At 44.1% G+C, this 18,148-nt stretch overlaps 1 protein-coding gene and 2 long non-coding RNA genes across 3 annotated transcripts in view; all 3 read left to right on the top strand.

Moving 5' to 3' along the window:
* Nucleotides 1-18,148, top strand: part of c5 (complement component 5) — a 39,820-nt gene that overhangs the window by 3,008 nt on the left and 18,664 nt on the right. The window contains exons 4-25 of the mRNA XM_051950468.1: nucleotides 965-1,035; nucleotides 1,117-1,214; nucleotides 3,166-3,248; nucleotides 3,325-3,415; nucleotides 3,502-3,610; nucleotides 3,818-3,950; nucleotides 5,230-5,345; nucleotides 5,508-5,696; nucleotides 8,739-8,942; nucleotides 9,016-9,228; nucleotides 9,307-9,456; nucleotides 9,802-9,928; nucleotides 10,004-10,069; nucleotides 10,342-10,533; nucleotides 12,662-12,746; nucleotides 13,169-13,251; nucleotides 13,408-13,547; nucleotides 14,044-14,271; nucleotides 15,417-15,477; nucleotides 15,552-15,641; nucleotides 16,402-16,614; nucleotides 16,690-16,765. Coding sequence (XP_051806428.1) covers nucleotides 965-1,035; nucleotides 1,117-1,214; nucleotides 3,166-3,248; nucleotides 3,325-3,415; nucleotides 3,502-3,610; nucleotides 3,818-3,950; nucleotides 5,230-5,345; nucleotides 5,508-5,696; nucleotides 8,739-8,942; nucleotides 9,016-9,228; nucleotides 9,307-9,456; nucleotides 9,802-9,928; nucleotides 10,004-10,069; nucleotides 10,342-10,533; nucleotides 12,662-12,746; nucleotides 13,169-13,251; nucleotides 13,408-13,547; nucleotides 14,044-14,271; nucleotides 15,417-15,477; nucleotides 15,552-15,641; nucleotides 16,402-16,614; nucleotides 16,690-16,765 — 2,818 coding nt within the window. The remainder of the gene's footprint in view (nucleotides 1-964; nucleotides 1,036-1,116; nucleotides 1,215-3,165; nucleotides 3,249-3,324; nucleotides 3,416-3,501; nucleotides 3,611-3,817; nucleotides 3,951-5,229; nucleotides 5,346-5,507; nucleotides 5,697-8,738; nucleotides 8,943-9,015; nucleotides 9,229-9,306; nucleotides 9,457-9,801; nucleotides 9,929-10,003; nucleotides 10,070-10,341; nucleotides 10,534-12,661; nucleotides 12,747-13,168; nucleotides 13,252-13,407; nucleotides 13,548-14,043; nucleotides 14,272-15,416; nucleotides 15,478-15,551; nucleotides 15,642-16,401; nucleotides 16,615-16,689; nucleotides 16,766-18,148) is intronic.
* On the top strand, nucleotides 1,816-3,165 carry LOC127534670 (uncharacterized). The gene is made up of 2 exons (XR_007942906.1): nucleotides 1,816-2,447; nucleotides 2,717-3,165. It is a non-coding gene; the product is annotated as an uncharacterized LOC127534670 (long non-coding RNA).
* On the top strand, nucleotides 6,459-8,708 carry LOC127534671 (uncharacterized). Its single transcript, XR_007942907.1, has 3 exons — nucleotides 6,459-7,437; nucleotides 7,523-7,634; nucleotides 7,718-8,708. It is a non-coding gene; the product is annotated as an uncharacterized LOC127534671 (long non-coding RNA).

Here is an 18,148-nt window from a genome sequence, read left to right on the forward strand (position 1 = left end):
ATCTACTCATGGAGTCAGGTAGTCCTCATTCAGGAGGTCCACATCACTCAGAGTCCAGTGGTGCTTGTTCAGATTGAGGTGGTTCAAGTGGTTCCCCTTCATTTAGTTCCCATCAGTCATTCAATCAATTCACCAAATAATTCACCACACAAACAACCAACCAGCCAATAATATCATGAAATATAATGAAATACAAACTGATTATAGTACAACAGGACAATTTCATTAAACTAAAATAAACATATTTATGGGGATTAAATACAAAACAAATGTCATACAACGGGGCGGGTAAACCCAAGCAGCAGGCAATAGACAGGCACCTAGATAAATGAATAAGGTTTAAATAAAGGAACAAAACACAAAAGCTCTCCATACGGGAGGCACAGGCACTAAACAGAACAGGGGCTAAACTAAACAAACTACACTAACTAAGGGCGGGCCTGATGGCCGAAACGAGGACTAAATGAAACTAAACTAACAGGGGAGAGGAAACTCACGTGTCTATTGGAGGAAGGCAGAAGTGGGCAGAATGGAGGGAGCAGAGGGAGAGACGTGACGAGGGCAAGGAAACAGATAAGTCCAACAGGAAGCTTGTGTCCAAGATGCAGCGTGCAAGCGGTGGTGACCGGAGTGCGTCATAGCATGGATGGTGGGATATGGAGCAATGAACCGGCAGAGTGTAGTGCAGAGAGGCCAGCTTAAATGCTGCAGTGACTGTACATAGAGTTCAGCTGAGCTTCTCCTCAGCTGAGCACAATTAGCCAGATCAGAGGGCTGCATCGGAGCAGTGTGACAACAAAGCAAAAATACTAAAACCATTAAATTATTATCAAACACTGCAAAGCCTCCAGACTGAGTAGATGTTTCTAAACTCATCAAGTCAGTCCTCATCAATAAATTCAGATTATCTAAAATGTGAACAGCAGCTACACATCTCATTTCTCTCTGTTTTGTTTTTGTCTAGTCAAAGTGAGGGCGTTTTCCCTCAACCAGGAGCTGAGGCCGGCCAATCGTAGCGTCTTCCTCACCTTCAAGGTGAGTCAGTATGCTGATGTTCGGTAACCTGCTTTATAATGCTGTTTTTTAATCTCACATCAAGAACTCTGTTCCCCACAGGATCCAGACCAGATCACAGTGGATATCGTGGAGATGTTTGATGTGAACAATGGAATTCCATCAATGCAAAACCCTTTTAAGATCCCCGTCAAACCCAAGTAAGAAGTTTAAAAGACAAACTGGCTGCACCTTTGTGATGGAAAGGGATTCTAGATGTTTGTATTGAATTTTAGGTAAAATCTGGATGTTTACGATTGAAGGATATTAGATGATTGTGATTGCAGGGTGTTTGTATTGATGTTTATGTGATTGCAGATTGTTTGTACTGATCTTTATGTGATTGCTGGTTGTTTGTTTTGATGTTTATGTGATTGCAGGTTGTTTGTATTGCTCTTTATGTGATTGCTGGTTGTTTATGTGATTGATTGCAGGTTGCTTGTATTGATAATGTGTTTGCAGGTTGCTTGTATTGGTTTTAATGTGATTGCAGGTTGCTTGTATTGATGTTAATGTGATTGCAGGCTGTTTGTATTGATAATGTGTTTGCAGGTTGCTTGTATTGGTTTTAATGTGATTGCAGGTTGCTTGTATTGATGTTTATGTGATTGCAGGTTGTTTGTATTGACGTTTATGTGATTGCAGGTTTTTTGTATTGATAATGTGATTGCAGGTTGCTTGTATTGATAATGTGTTTGCAGGTTGCTTGTATTGGTTTTAATGTGATTGCAGGTTGCTTGTATTGACGTTTGTGATTGCAGGTTGTTTGTATTGATGTTAATGTGATTGCAGGTTTTGTATTGTTAATGTGATTGCAGGTTGCTTGTATTGATGTTAATGTGTTTGCAGGTTGTTTGTATTGACGTTTATGTGATTGCAGGTTGTTTGTATTGATGTTAATGTGATTGCAGGTTGCTTGTATTGATAATGTGATTACAGGTTGTTTGGATTGATAATGTGATTGCAGGTTGTTTGTATTGATGTTAATGTGATTGCAGGTTGCTTGTATTGATGTTAATGTGTTTGCAGGTTGTTTGTATTGACGTTTATGCGATTTCAGGTTGTTTGTATTGATGTTTATGTGATTGCAGGTTGTTTGTATTGATGTTTATGTGATTGCAGGTTGTTTGTATTGATGTTTATGTGATTGCAGATTGTTTGTATTGATCTTTATGTGATTGCTGGTTGTTTGTTTTGATGTTTATGTGATTGCAGGTTGTTTGTATTGCTCTTTATGGATTGCTGGTTGTTTATGTGATTGTGATTGCAGGTTACTTGTATTGATGTTAATGTGATTGCAGGTTGCTTGTATTGGTTTTAATGTGATTGCAGGTTGCTTGTATTGACGTTAATGTGATTGCAGGTTGTTTGTATTGATGTTAATGTGATTGCAGGTTGTTTGTATTGATTATGTGATTGCAGGTTGTTTGTATTGATAATGTGTTTGCAGGTTGCTTGTATTGGTTTTAATGTGATTGCAGGTTGCTTGTATTGATGTTTATGTGATTGCAGGATGCTTGTATTGATGTTAATGTGTTTGCAGGTTGCTTGTATTGACGTTTATGTGATTGCAGGTTGTTTGTATTGATGTTAATGTGATTGCAAGTTGCTTGTATTGACATTTATGTGATTGCAGGTTGTTGTATTGATAATGTGATTGCAGGTTGTTTGTATTGATGTTAATGTGTTTGCAGGTTGTTTGTATTGACGTTTATGTGATTGCAGGTTGTTTGTATTGATGTTAATGTGATTGCAGGTTGCTTGTATTGATAATGTGTTTGCAGGTTGCTTGTATTGGTTTTAATGTGATTGCAGGTTGCTTGTATTGACGTTTATGTGATTGCAGGTTGTATTGATGTTAATGTGATTGCAGGTTGTTTGTATTGATGTTAATGTGATTGCAGGTTGCTTGTATTGGTTTTAATGTGATTGCAGGTTGCTTGTATTGACGTTTATGTGATTGCAGGTTGTATTGATGTTAATGTGATTGCAGGTTGCTTGTATTGATGTTAATGTGTTTGCAGGTTGTTTGTATTGACGTTTGTGATTTCAGGTTGTTTGTATTGATTATGTGATTGCAGGTTGTTTGTATTGATGTTTATGTGATTGCAGGTTGGGGATCTGGTCCATTGAAGCTTCTTACTCGAATGATTTCACCACAACAGCGAGAACTGACTTTGAAGTTAAAGAATACGGTAAATTATTCCATCCATAGCTCAGCAGATGTTATTACTAAAGTATAAATGGTAAACTGTTACCATGGTGTACTAGTTCTTCCCAGTTTAGCCATCCACGTGGAACCAGAAGCAAACTACATCAGCCAAGGGAGCTTTAACCGATTCAGCTTCAAAGTCTCAGCGAGGTGAGTGAACTTTACCAACACCGTGTTCTGATATTTGTGCAGTCTGAATGATTGATTAGCTGTAACTGGTGTTCCTCCTGTCTCAGGTATCTCCACGGAGCTCCGGTGGCCGATGCTGAGGTGTTTCTGCGCTACGGCTACGTTAGCGGGAAAAATCCTCCCGTTATCATCCCAAAATCCATCACCAGAGAAAGAGTAAGAACTTGACTTGTCTTCTGAAAGGAAACCTGTATCTTCTCCATTTTGTCTAAATAATAAAAGAAGAACCTCCTGACACATTTTGATACCGAGAATGCAACATATTAAAGGTTAAAACCCTCCGGAAACAGGATTTTACTCAGCTCTAGGTCTTACTGCATGTGTAGTTTGATATTTCAGTTGGTGTTCGTGTGTCTTCTTCAGTTGTCGTCTTCAGGTGAAGTGAACGTGATTGTCAACATGCAGAAGGTTTTGTCCAAACAAGACGGACCAAAAGACCTGAATGGTGTGGTGGGAAAGTATCTGTATATTGCTGTTCTGCTGGAGGAGAGTACAGGTACCAAATATCAGCCAAACAATGAATTCAGGCACCTAAATACCAATAAAAGAACACCTGACTATCAGATATAAACTACATTTAACAAATTTCAAATGATCATGACAGTGTTGAGTTTCCAATGACTCCCATAAACTCTGAATCTTTGACACACAGGAATCTTTGGCACAAAAAAACAACCTCCTGTATTTTGGTTCTTGCATAGATTTATTAGAGGTCTTTTGAAAATACAACAAAATCTGTTGGATCATAAATATCCAAACAGAAATGTTAACATTTGGTGAAATTTGTCCTTTTCCTCCTCAGTTCCGTTCTTCTGGTTTGTTTTCAACTCCTCAGGACACTATACCTATCGTCAAGCATGGAGGTGGCAGCATCATTATACTATCAGTTTAACTGACTCAAGTCTGAGTCAGAAAGACAACAAATTTAGTGGACAACAACTAAATTTGTTGTCTTTCTAATTTGGTTCTTCAGGTTCTTGATGGGTCTAGTCAGGACTGATGGAACCATTTCTTTACCACGTCTGATGTGTGTTTGGACTCATTGTCTGGTTGAAACATCCAACTGCGTCCAAGATCAACCTTCTACTGATGGTTTTAGGTTTTCCTGAAGAACGTGGAGGTGATCCTCCTTCTTCATTATTCCATTTACTTTGTGTGAAGCTCCAGTTCCACAGAGTATGATACTGCCACCCCCATGCTTGATATTAGGTTTGGTGTTCTTGGGGTTAAAAAAAGATCCGTCCTAGACAGCCTGAAACCAGTCCAAAGTACAGCCTGAAACCAGTCCAAAGTACAGCCTGAAACCAGTCCAAAAGCACTTCTAGAAAGCCCCAGAGCATGATAGTGTGACCTCCATGCTTGATGGTAGGTTTGTTGTTCCTGAGGTTAAAGGGCTCATCTTCTCTTCTCCAGTTAGATTAAAACCATTTTCTACATCACCAAAACTGATATTTCAAGTTGTTGTTTGTATATTTATGACCCAGCAGATTTAGTGATATTTCCAGAAGACCTTTAATGGATCTATGCAAAAACCAAAATACAGGATTGGTTTTTGTGACAAAGACTGGTGTATTTCAATGGTTCCATCATAGAAAATTCTGAATTTTAGGAGTCACTGGAAACTAAAGGCTGCCATGACATACATGGTCTTTACAACTGGATTTTTGAAATTTTGTTTCACCACCGTAAATCAAACAACAAGAACAATCAACAGGTTAAATGAGATGGTTTCATCCCTCACATCTGAAGGTTTGTCACCTGTTTTTTTTCCTCAGGTGGAATCAGTCAGGAGGCGGAGTTTGCTGCTGTGAAGTTTGTTCAATCTCCATACCGACTGAGTCTGGTGTCAACGCCTCCGTTCATCAAACCAGGACTCCCCTACAACATCCAGGTCAAAAATATCATTTATTAGTTCATAAATCTGTTATTACGATGCTGGGATGTTAAATGGGAACGGCTGTAGAGCTAACGGCTAATAGTTGTTTTTGTCACCTGATTCTGTCTTTGTTTAGATTTCTGTCAGTAAAAATGTCATGTTGTGGTTCCTCTGCAGGTGCTGGTGAAGGATCACCTGGATCAGCCGGTGAACCGGGTTCCAGTCCGTCTGGTGGAGCGGCGGCTGTTCCGACAGGGGGGGGAGAGTGAGGACATGCCGTGTCCCGACAGCGCCAACAGTCAATCAGACGGCCTCGCTGTCTTCATCTGCAATACACCGAGTCAAGGAGTCCGGGCGGTGCTGAAGGTGAGGAGGACGACGAGAAGTTGAAGTAGTAGAGAGGGCGGAACTTAACTGACATGGAGGAAGGGAGGCCTTCAGCAAGCCTGGATCAGGTTTATTGTCTCGTTAACAAGTGACAGAGAAAAAAGGAAACCAGCAGAAGATCCCTGCTGAGCAACCAAAATGTGAGACAGCTCAACAAAAATGTGGCGCTCAAGGATCAAAAGAGATGTAAAAACAACCAAAATTTGGCACAAAACAAACACAAAAAGACGTAAAACCAAAGTGTGACACAAATGAACACGAAAACAGTAAATAGCCATAATTTGGCACAAATCAACCTTAGAAAGATCTAAAACAATGAAAATGTGACGTAAAACAATCTTTAAAAAGACGTAAACAACCAAAATTTGACAGCATGACCACAAAAGTGCAAAATAAGCAAATTATGACTTTAAACAATCACAGAACCGTTAGATGAAGATGTGATGTGAAACAACCAAAAAAAGACACAAAACAGCCATATTGTGACTCAAATTAAGGAAACGTGACCTCCAGATGTTGAGGACTGTCATTAGTCCAGAGGCTTTGGTGTCAGTCAGACTCTGCAGGTGTTCATCGATTTGGTTTGATCCGGTGTTGTGTTTGATCTGATGTTGTGTGTTGTGTTTGATCTGATGTTGTGTTTTGTGTTTGATCTGATGTTGTGTTTTGTGTTTGATCTGATGTTGTGTTTTGTGTTTGATCTGATGTTGTGTTTGTGTTTGATCTGATGTTGTGTTTGTGTTTGATCTGATGTTGTGTTTTGTGTTTGATCTGATGTTGTGTTTGATCAGGGCCCTGTTTCACGAAGCAGGTTCACTGAAAACTCTGAGTTTCTTAACCCTGAAATGAGGTAAACTCAGAGTTTTCTGTTTCACGAAGCGAGGTAACTTAACCCTGAGACAGAGGGGTAACTCTAGCCTGTTTCACAAAGAGGGGTAACTTCAACTCTCGGTCAGTTACCGCAGTAACAGACTCTATGACTCTAACCTGGTCACCAGCAGGTTTATCTGAGAAAACCTCGAGTTTCTCTCCGTCTCCGCCCTCTTTCAGCCACACGCTGTTTCATTTCCTCATTCATTCAGTCAGTAAGCGAGCGAGTTTTGGCGTAGAACAGCTTTTATTAACGATCCAGTGGATAAAGGAGCAGCATTACTGCACAGATAATTAAATATTCGTCGGTAGATTGTTATCAGACCGAGCATAAATGTTCTCGCATTTCCGGACAATTATCGGTTTGAGCGGTACCGTTTCGTAATCGTTTCAAGTCCATAATCTACATAAACAACCTAATCCGTCCTTACATTTACATTACCAACCAGTCATGCTCTCACATCCAGCAGATATTGTGTGTTGCGCTGCGGTTCTTTTCAAATGAAAGTTTTTATATAATGTCAGAGATGCAGAGTAAGACAACTGTATGGAGGACAGTCAGAAAAGTTTTCCTGGCTCTGAAACCACTTTCACTCATCATTGTGGACATAAACCTGTCAGAACATCAAGGAGGATCCACAGGATTGCAGGTGAATGATGTAGAGATCTGTTAAATTCATTTTAAATCATATTCTGTTAATGACATTGTGCTGCAGCCTCAGACTGGGATTAGTCATTTTAATTTCTTTTAGGATTTCCCAGTGTGATTGGCTGCATAGATGCACACACATCCCCATCACAGCTCCCTCACATCATGAACAGGAAGTCCATTCACAGCATAAATGTGCAGGTAGGCTACAGGTAGACTGACTACTGTTTCTAAATGTTAAAGACTGCATCATAGTTCAACATCTGTCATTCTCTGCACTGTCCAGATCATATGTGATGCTGCATACATCATTTCTAATGTGGAGGCCACGTGACCTGGGTCTGTTCATGACTCCAGGATTTATGGAGAGTCTAACCTGAGCAACAGACTGCAGCGTGGTCAGCAGCCTAAAGACTTTCACAATAGAATTCTCTTGTCTCTCTCCTTTAATATACTCTGATGTATCCTCTATACATTACAGGAGAGTTTGATGGCCTTCTGCTGGGTGACAGGGGTTACCATGACAACCCAGGCTGATGACCTCATATCCTGACCCTGAACCAGGCCCCCAACAGAACTTCAACCGGACTCACTGCAGGACCAGAGCCCGGGTGGAGATGACCGTAGGCCTGCTGAAAGCCCGTTTCCAGAGCCTACGTCTCCTCAGGGTGACCCCTGAGAGGGCCTGTGATATTACTGTGGCATGTGTTGTTCTTCATAATATTACCACTATTAGAGGAGAGCAACACCCTGCCCTACAAACTGAAGACCCAGATGATGAGCTCTGCAGACATTTAGGCTGTGTGGATAAAACAACTGCACAGTCAAACAGTCACTTAATATTTAGGCTACTTTACAATGTAAAACATGATCAACATGAAGTACCTCCATGAGATAATGCCGAGGTCTGACCTGTTTGAACAATGTTTTTATATTTCATCTTAAGCTTCTCCCCCGCAGGATTTCCCCTAAATGAAATAACTTAATATTCTACCATTCAGACAGTTATTCCCTGTAATATTATTATGATTACAAAGGACTACATTTAAACTTACGCATTGATCCGGGCTGTTCTCCACGCCGTCTCTCTCTCTTTTGCAGCTGCAGCGGTGTTGCACTTCTTTCTAAAAACGTGTTCAAACTCGCCATATGAGCGCGTTAAAAACTTCCAGTTCAAAAACGCAGCCTTTCGCTTCCCCGTTGCCATGGTGACTCGTCGAATCGGGGTTCCACTGATGCTGTCTTTTCAGACTTGCGGTGCACGCGCGTAACTCCGAGTGAAACTACTCCGAGTTGATTAACCCAACTCATATCAGCCGTTGTGAAACCGAAAACTCAGAGTTTTCTATCTCAGAGTAGATCAACTCAGAGTTGAGGAAGAAACTCAGAGTTTCTTGAACCTGCTTCGTGAAATAGGCCCCTGGTGTTGTGTTTGATCCGGTGTTGTGTTTTGTGTTTGATCTGGTGTTGTGTTTGATCCCATGTTGTGTGTTGTGTTCCAGTTTGAGACGGCGGATATTACCCTGCAGGTAGCCAGTCAGGCAGCTCTGACCCTGGAGGCATCGGCTTATCACAGCCCCAACCAGCGCTACCTGTACATCGACGCGCCGCTGCCCGGCCACGGCCTGGAGGTGGGAAGCTACGCCAGCATCAAGGTGTACTCGGCCACGCCCTCCTACCTGGCCATCAAGGCCCTCAGCTACCTGGTGAGCGAACGCCGCCGTTAAAGCAGTAAAGGAGCTGTTGCCACGGTTACTGATGTCTCGGCTGCCCCCTCAGGTGCTCTCCAAAGGGAAGGTGGTGGACTTCGGCAGCAAGAAGTTTGTCTCCAGCGCCGACAACAAGCAGACTCTGATCTTCGAGGTGACGGGGGCCATGGTCCCGTCGGTCCGGCTGCTGGTTTACTACATCCTGTACGGGGAGGGGACGTCCGAGCTGGTGGCCGACTCCGTGTGGCTGGACGTCAGGGCCAAGTGCGTCGAAGGACTGCAGGTACGAACATCTCGGAAAAACGTCCTATTTTAGAGACGGACGGCCGAAGACTTAATGATGTTTGACTGTGTGTCTCAGACGGACGTGTCTCTGCGCAGCCAGAACCTCAAACCCAAGCAGAACCTGCAGCTGAATGTCAGAACCAATCAGAATGGCCTGCTGGCTCTGTCGGCGGTAGACTCTGCCCTCTTCCCACTGAGACCCAACTACAGAGACCCTGTTTCCATGGTAACACCAGAAACATCCCATCTTCACCTGCAGACATTTCTCTGTTTCCTTTGTGTGACATCAAAGATGCACAAAATGACCAACAGAGTATCTGTGTGTGTGTGTCTGTGTCATGACGTTGCGTATCATTGATTGTGTGTCTGTGACATGATGTTGCGTATCATTGATTGTGTGTCTGTGACATGACGTTGCGTATCGGTGATTGTGTGAATGTGACATGACGTTGTGTATCCTGATTGTGTGTCTGTGTCATGACGTGTATTGGTGATTGTGTGTCTGTGTCATGACGTTGTGTATCGGTGATTGTGTATCTGTGACATGACGTTGTGTATCGGGTTCCTGCAGGTCTTGCGTCACATTGAGCAGAGTGACCGGGGTTGCGGCGGCGGCGGTGGCAGAGACAGCGCCGACGTCTTCAGACTGGCCGGACTGACCTTCATCACCAACGCCAACACCCAGCCGTCCAGCAGCAGTACGTGGGTCATGTGACACGTCCAGGTGTGATGCAGGTGCAGCTACCTGTGGTTTAATGAACATGTGTGTGCAGGTGAAACGTGTACAGCTGCAGTCCGACCAAAGAGAGCTCTGACAGAGGAGGACAGGGCCAAGAAAGGTGAGACCTTTTTTTAAGATGGTAGAACCTGTTTTCAGAGCAGGACCACTTCCTGTTGTACGTCCATATGTTCTACCCTGTCCTTCAAGTGTGCAGCTATGGTACCCCTCTGAAATTTAGAAAACATGGAGTTACCACGGACCAATGAACTCCTTAGGTTCTGTTTTGACGAGTTAAGCTGGTAAAACATGTGGTTCTGTTCTGTTGGTTTAGATGGTAGAACAGAACCAGAGTTGCTGTTGTAGATAAACGGTGTGTGTTTGTGGTTCCAGTGAATAGTTACGGTTCAGTGAAGACCTGCTGTGAAGAAGGGATGCAGTTCATCCCAAAGAGCGTCACCTGCCTCCAGTTCGCCGTGCAGAAGTACAGGAAACACCCTAACTGCAGACGGGCCTTCAGAGAGTGCTGCGAGTTCTACCAGCAGAACCTGGACCAGAACCAGAACCTTGTCCTGGGTCGCCACGGTCAGTCTGGACCGAAACGAAGGGAACTAGAAACTCAATCTGAGTTTTAGACGGAACTCAGACTTGAATCATTTTGTGAAAAGATTGAATTTGAATTACAAGAACGGAATTTAAATGGGTGTCTGTTGTGTATCCGTGTTGTGTATCCGTGTTGTGTGTCTGTTGTGTATCCGTGCTGTGTATCCGTGTTGTGTCTGTTGTGTATCCGTGTTGTGTGTCTGTTGTGTATCCGTGCTGTGTATCCGTGTTGTGTATCCGTGCTGTGTATCCGTGTTGTGTGTCCGTGCTGTGTATCCGTGTTGTGTGTCTGTTGTGTATCCGTGTTGTGTGTCTGTTGTGTATCCGTGTTGTGTATCCATGTTGTGTGTCTGTTGTGTATCCGTGTTGTGTATCCGTGCTGTGTATCCGTGTTGTGTCTGTTGTGTATCCGTGTTGTGTGTCTGTTGTGTATCCGTGTTGTTTATCTGTGTTGTGTGTCCATGTTGTGTGTCTGTTGTGTATCCGTGTTGTTTATCCGTGTTGTGTATCCGTGTTGTGTATCCGTGTTGTGTGTCTGTGTTGTGTCTGTTGTGTATCCATGTTGTGTATCCATGTTGTGTGTCTGTTGTGTATCCGTGTTGTGTATCCGTGTTGTGTGTCTGTGTTGTGTGTCTGTTGTGTATCCGTGTTGTGTGTCTGTTGTGTATCCGTGTTGTGTATCCGTGTTGTGTGTCTGTTGTGTATCCGTGTTGTGTATCCGTGTTGTGTGTCTGTTGTGTATCCGTGCTGTGTATCCGTGTTGTGTGTCTGTTGTGTATCCGTGTTGTGTATCCGTGTTGTGTGTCTGTGTTGTGTGTCTGTGTTGTGTGTCTGTTGTGTATCCGTGTTGTGTGTCCGTTGTGTATCCGTGTTGTGTATCCGTGTTGTGTGTCTGTTGTGTATCCGTGCTGTGTATCCGTGTTGTGTATCCGTGTTGTGTATCCGTGTTGTGTGTCTGTTGTGTATCCGTGCTGTGTATCCGTGTTGTGTATCCGTGCTGTGTATCCGTGTTGTGTGTCTGTTGTGTATCCGTGTTGTGTGTCTGTTGTGTGTGTCTGTTGTGTATCCATGTTGTGTGTCTGTTGTGTGTCCGTGTTGTGTATCCGTGTTGTGTGTCTGTTGTGTATCCATGTTGTGTGTCTGTTGTGTGTCCGTGTTGTGTATCCGTGTTGTGTGTCTGTTGTGTATCCGTGTTGTGTCTGTTTTGTGTGTCTGTTGTGTATCCGTGTTGTGTGTCTGTGTTGTGTGTCTGTTGTGTATCCGTGTTGTGTGTCTGTGTTGTCTGTCTGTTGTGTATCCGTGCTGTATATCCGTGTTGTGTGTCTGTGTTGTGTGTCTGTTGTGTATCCGTGTTGTGTGTCTGTGTTGTGTGTCTGTTGTGTATCCTTGTTGTGTGTCTGTGTTGTGTGTCTGTTGTGTATCCGTGTTGTGTGTCTGTGTTGTGTGTCTGTTGTGTATCCGTGTTGTGTGTCTGTGTTGTGTGTCTGTTGTGTATCCGTGTTGTGTGTCTGTGTTGTGTGTCTGTTGTGTATCCGTGTTGTGTGTCTGTGTTGTGTGTCTGTTGTGTATCCGTGTTGTGTGTCTGTGTTGTGTGTCTGTTGTGTATCCGTGTTGTGTGTCTGTGTTGTGTGTCTGTTGTGTATCCGTGTTGTGTGTCTGTGTTGTGTGTCTGTTGTGTATCCGTGTTGTGTGTCTGTGTTGTGTGTCTGTTGTGTATCCGTGTTGTGTGTCTGTGTTGTGTGTCTGTTGTGTATCCGTGTTGTGTGTCTGTGTTGTGTGTCTGTTGTGTATCCGTGTTGTGTGTCTGTGTTGTGTGTCTGTTGTGTATCCGTGTTGTGTGTCTGTGTTGTGTGTCTGTTGTGTATCCGTGTTGTGTGTCTGTGTTGTGTGTCTGTTGTATATCCGTGTTGTGTGTCTGTGTTGTGTGTCTGTTGTGTATCCGTGTTGTGTGTCTGTGTTGTGTGTCTGTTGTGTATCCGTGTTGTGTGTCTGTGTTGTGTGTCTGTTGTGTATCCGTGTTGTGTGTCTGTGTTGTGTGTCTGTTGTGTATCCGTGTTGTGTGTCTGTGTTGTGTGTCTGTTGTGTATCCGTGTTGTGTGTCTGTGTACAGATCTGGGAGCAGACTTCGACCAGGTTCCTTCTCTGGTGCGGAGCTTCTTTCCAGAGAGCTGGCTGTGGGAGGTTCAACCGGTCAGGTGACACAAATCAAACTCAGCTAAACAAACACTCTGTTTTATATTAACTGTTTTATTTGAACCCCATTACAGTCAGTTAGTTGAAGGTTTGATTCAACAGTTTAGGTCTGATACATTTCTGTTTTAACCATTTAACTTTACATGCCTCCATATCCAGCACGTCAGCAGATTATTTTTGTTTTGTGTCTGTGTGACAAACATGTTATTGCTGTCTTTTTGTTTTTAGTTTCATTCACTCTCACAGTTGCAGCTTAATGTGGCTTTTTATTATAAAGTCTAATCCTGACTCTTCACATGTCTCCAGCTGTTCTGTCCATGAGCTCTGGAAATGGGAGAAGTTCTCTCTGGACTTCTTGTATTTTAGGCTTAGACCTCCGGGATGCTGTTGTCGGTTCATGTTGTTGTGTTTTGTGCGTCTTCAGTTCAGGTCAGACGTCCTTCAGTCGGTCTCTTCCAGACTCTCTGACCACCTGGGAGGTCAAAGCTGTCGGCATGTTCCAGAGCGGTCAGTTCACGGACTTCATTACCTCAGTTTGAGGGTCTTTACATGTTTTACATCTTCTTCCTCTTTTCATTACCAGCAGCCTTCGAGTGTTTGTGTTCCACAGTGTTTTCTGTACATGTGCAGGTCTAAATAAAGTTCTGTTGAATCCGTCTGCAGGTATGTGTGTTCCGGCGCCGGTCCAGGTGTCGGTCAGTCTGCCGCTCAGCGTGAACGTCCCACTGCCCTATCAGGTGGTCCGAGGAGAGCAGCTGGAGCTCAGCGGTTCTGTTTACAACCAGCTGCCCGACACCATAAAGGTACCAAACACACGGCGTCACAGCGCCAAACACACTGCATCACGGTACCAAACACACGGCATCACGGTACCAAACACACGGCATCACGGTACCAAACACACGGCATCACGGTACCAAACACACTGCATCACGGTACCAAACACACGGCATCACGGTACCAAACACACGGCATCACGGTACCAAACACACGGCATCACGGTACCAAACACACAGCATCACAGCGCCAAACACACGGTACCAAACACACGGTACCAAACACACGGTACCAAACACACGGTACCAAACACACGGCATCACGGTACCAAACACACGGCATCACGGTACCAAACACACGGCATCACGGTACCAAACACACGGTACCAAACACACGGCATCACAGCGCCAAACACACGGCATCACGGTACCAAACACAAAGAAAGAGAATACAACCATGCATCCACATAAAAGCACCCAGAGACTGGAGCTAAAGCTGACAGCATGTCCTCTCCGTCCTCAGTACTGCGTCACGCTGGAAGTCGGTCCGGCTCTCTGCCTTCTTCAGTCCAAGCCGACCTCTAGAGGTCTTCAGTCCACGTCCTGCAGCTGGAGCACCCTGCATGCAGGGGGCATCGGGGCGGTGACCTTCACCTTGATGGGCCTGGAGCCTGGAGAGCACAGCCTGACCTTCACCCTGAAGACCCAAGGAGGAGCCCGAGACGTCCTACAGAAGAAGCTGAGGGTGGTGGTACGTATACCTGGAGAACCTGTCCAGAACAATCATGGGGAAATATTCCAAACCACAACATACCATCTCCAAACCAATCTTTAAAATTCTGTTTTGTGCTGCTTTTGCTTTGCTTGAAGTTCATCATAACCAAATTTAAATTCTGAAATCAAATTCTTTCTCTGATTCAAATCCTGTGCTGTTCAAGATTTTGATGATTAATCATAAACTGAGTTAATAATTTAGCCGATTAGAAATATATGAACAGGTAAGAAGTTCATGTTGTCAGTAAATGTAGATCAGCTGTAGTTCCTGGTTGTTCCACCAGGTGGAGCCTCTTCCTGTTTAATCCTGTAGAGACCAGAGGAGGCGTCACGCAGACTACAGTTAAAGCAGAGAGCATTGTGGGAAATTAGCAGCAACGGGCGCCATGACAAAGACTAATGAGGAGGTTGATGACCTCCAAACACATCTCAGCTGATCTCCAGTCAGATACTCATGGATTAATGTCACAGTTCCTGTACAAAGAATCACAAAGCAGACGAGGTGCTAAGGTTCAGGTGATGGACTGCTAATCTTATCAGTTGCCTAAAACTCAGTGTCACAATGTCCACACTTGGAGACAGGTGAGTCCTGGTTGTTAATGGACCTTCAGCCATGTGATGGGATGGAACCCAATGGACCACCTGGTCTGCTGATTAGAGTCTGACCTGGAGTCTGGTGGAGGGTTGGTGTCCCTCTGATCCTGGAGCTACAACACTGTAGATAAAGTGGTGGAGACAAAATGAATGGATGGAACTTGGTTCAAACTGAACTGCAGAACCTCCCCAGGAACCTCCTCGATCCGGACCCTGGACAGGAGCTCACCATGGTCTTCTTCACTTCACCACCATTAATGATCACTGACTGATAACATGACCAAGAAAACAGATTAATTTCTTACTGGAGTTTGTATTTTCAGTGCAAAATGTTCCCAAAGTCTCTTTGCTTCTGGACTCTTGATTCAGAGATCTTTATCTGGAGAGCATCAAGTAACTAACCATAGTTTAAGATGAGGAAAATGTAATAAAAAGCTCTTCTCTGACTGTAGCTGCTCTGAACTTCTGGCTGCAGGATCTCCTGGATATGAACTCAGTCTTTACCTGTCATGTTGGTTGTGTTTGCAGCCTGAAGGAGTGAGACAGGAAGTTTATTCTGGAGGAAGACTCGACCCTCAGGGACTCTACGGTACGTAAACTCTGATCTGCACCGTGATGTTCCACCTTCAGGTCACTAAAATCAGTCTGTCCTCTGTGTTCCAGGTTCAGAGAAGAGAACAGTGGAACTGAAGAACCAAGTTCCAACCAACATCGTTCCCAACACAGCAGTGGAGAGAATGCTGATGATCAACGGTAAGATGGATGTAAGAAACACAGCATTCAGATTCAGATCCTCAAAGCAGTCCATCACCTTAACCAGCTGTTGTTGGGGCAGTAACCCCTGGTAGGGTCTTCTGAGGCAGAATTCCTTGGCGAGGGACTAGACAAAAAGCAATTCACAAAGTCCCACTAAAAACACAAAAAGGAGAGCTGCCACCTCGCCCTGAATAGAGTCTGGGGTCCCTCGGGGAGCCAGCGCCAGGAGGGGGATTCACCACTGGTAGAGTTTCTCCTGAATCCTGGGGAGGCTGAGACACGGAACCTGAGTGGTCCACGTTAAAGCCTTGTTTGCAGAAGCAGCTGTTAGGAGCTGTGGTCAGAAGGTTGTTGTGACACCAACTTAGACACCTGCTGGTGGACACCAGCGATGAGGAAGACCGTTAGGCTGAAGAAGAAGGTCCTTCAGGTCTGGTTGGATCGGGGGTCTCCTGAAGCAGGAGACTAGTACTGGTCAGCCAAAGGGGCTGCAGCTGTGGAAGCTAAAACTCTGGTGTGGGACGAGTTCAGAGAGGACATGGAGAGGGAGTTCTCTACCATTTGAGCTAATTCCCCTCATGGTCTCAAACAGCAGTCCAGTCCAGTCTAGTCCAGTCAGTCCAGTCCAGTCCAATCTAGTCCAGTTTTGGTTCCTGAAGGAGTTCCACCTTGTGTTGGTGTGTCTGTTTGGAATTTAAACACTAAAAATCCAGGAATGTGTTCATGTCTGGAAGCATTCTGTCTGTTTGTGTTTCAGGAGAGATTCTGGGTGAAGTCCTGTCGGTGATGCACAGCCCTGAAGGCCTCCGGCAGCTCGTCAACCTACCGGCCGGGTCGGCAGGGGCGGAGCTCGATGGGCTGGTCCTCCTCGTTCAGGTGTACCAGTACCTGGAGACGTCGAGGAGCTGGAACGTTCTGGGAGGAGACATCCAGAAGAACTCGGCCAACCTGAAGCAGAGGATCAGGGATGGTGAGGAGGCCGTGAGGACAACCTGATGGTGAGATGAACGTCGCCTGTTTACTCACTGTCCATCTGTTGGTGCAGGTCTGGTCGGCATCAGTACCTTCAGAAACTTAGACTCCAGCTACAGCATGTGGGAGAAGAGAGAATCCAGCACCTGGTAGGTTCTCAGGCTGCGTCTAGAACAGAAACAACCAGTGTTAATTCTGGACCTTTAAACCATTAAGAAGGACCGGTTGACCGTGTTCTCAGTGCTGTCAGAATAAGTTGTGTGTTTTAATCTCTGAGGCAGCTTTGTAGAATTTTTTTTTCTGTACTCACTAGTCCGCATAAGAATTTATCAGCTTGAAAAACCAAGTATGCTGCCGTCAGACGTCTTCTCTAAGAACTTGGATTTTCAAAATACAGTCCAGTGAATCCTCTGAAGCCTAGAAGCTGCAGAGAGGTTGGAAATGCAGGTTTTCTTTTTTAAAAATGACACCATTAATCAGGCAGAACTGTAAAGACTGATTTTAAACTCACTCATGGTCCTTGAACGCATCGTGTCCCACCTGCAGTTCTTTCAAGAAAAGAAACCAAATCCTGATATTTCATAAAATAAAGTCGCTTCATTATACAGGTTCCAGTTCATATTTTTTTGCCAAAAATAAAGTGTTTGCAGCAGATTCTGCAAAAAAAAACACCACATAAAATGTATGTGTGTATTTTTGCTTCTTTTTGTTTCATTTTCACTTCTTTCAGTTTCATTTCTGCATCTTTTAGTGTAATTTTTTATATATTTTTGTGTTATTTTTGCATCTCTTAGTGTCATTTTTGTATATTTTGTGTCATTTTCGCTTCTTTTAGTGTCATTTTTGTACACTGACAGTCAATAGAAACTTTGAGACCATATTTTGCAACATAATTTTTATTTTGAAGCCCCAAACTGGATTTTCTTCATATGAATCATTTGTTTAGCATATTGGCATACAGAAACAAAAATCTAAAGTTTCAAGAATGATTTCCAAATAAAGAATTTCACAAAAGAAAACGGCACCTGCCAAACACAAAGTCACAACAGTCAATACCGAGTATGGCCTCCATGTGCTTGGATGCAGGCAGCAATCCGTCGGCACATGCTTTGGACCAGGCTTCTGATTGTGGGTTGGGAACAGCCCATACGCCTGGATACATCACTGTAGCTCAAAGCGGCCTCCACCATACCCAGTGCCCGGAGACGTTGTTCATGTGATAGACGCGGCATGATGCTATTCACTGGACTAACAATGGTGGCCTTTTTTGGGCCTTTATATAGGCCTTCAGAACCCATTCTCACATTGTGCAGATACTCACTGAGTATTGCTTGGTGTGTATTTGGTTCACTTTTGCAAAGTGACCAACCCATGTGCAATGAATCATGACAAAATGACAACTCATCATTATCTCAACTACCAGGGCACTAGATCATCAGTAAATCCACAATGAATAATTACAACCCCCCTACAAGTAGAACTCTGCCTACATTTCTACCTCAAAGTTTCTATTGACTGCCAGTATATATTTT

The sequence above is a fragment of the Acanthochromis polyacanthus genome, chromosome 7 (genome assembly GCF_021347895.1).
Source record: "Acanthochromis polyacanthus isolate Apoly-LR-REF ecotype Palm Island chromosome 7, KAUST_Apoly_ChrSc, whole genome shotgun sequence".
NCBI lineage: Eukaryota > Metazoa > Chordata > Actinopteri > Pomacentridae > Acanthochromis > Acanthochromis polyacanthus.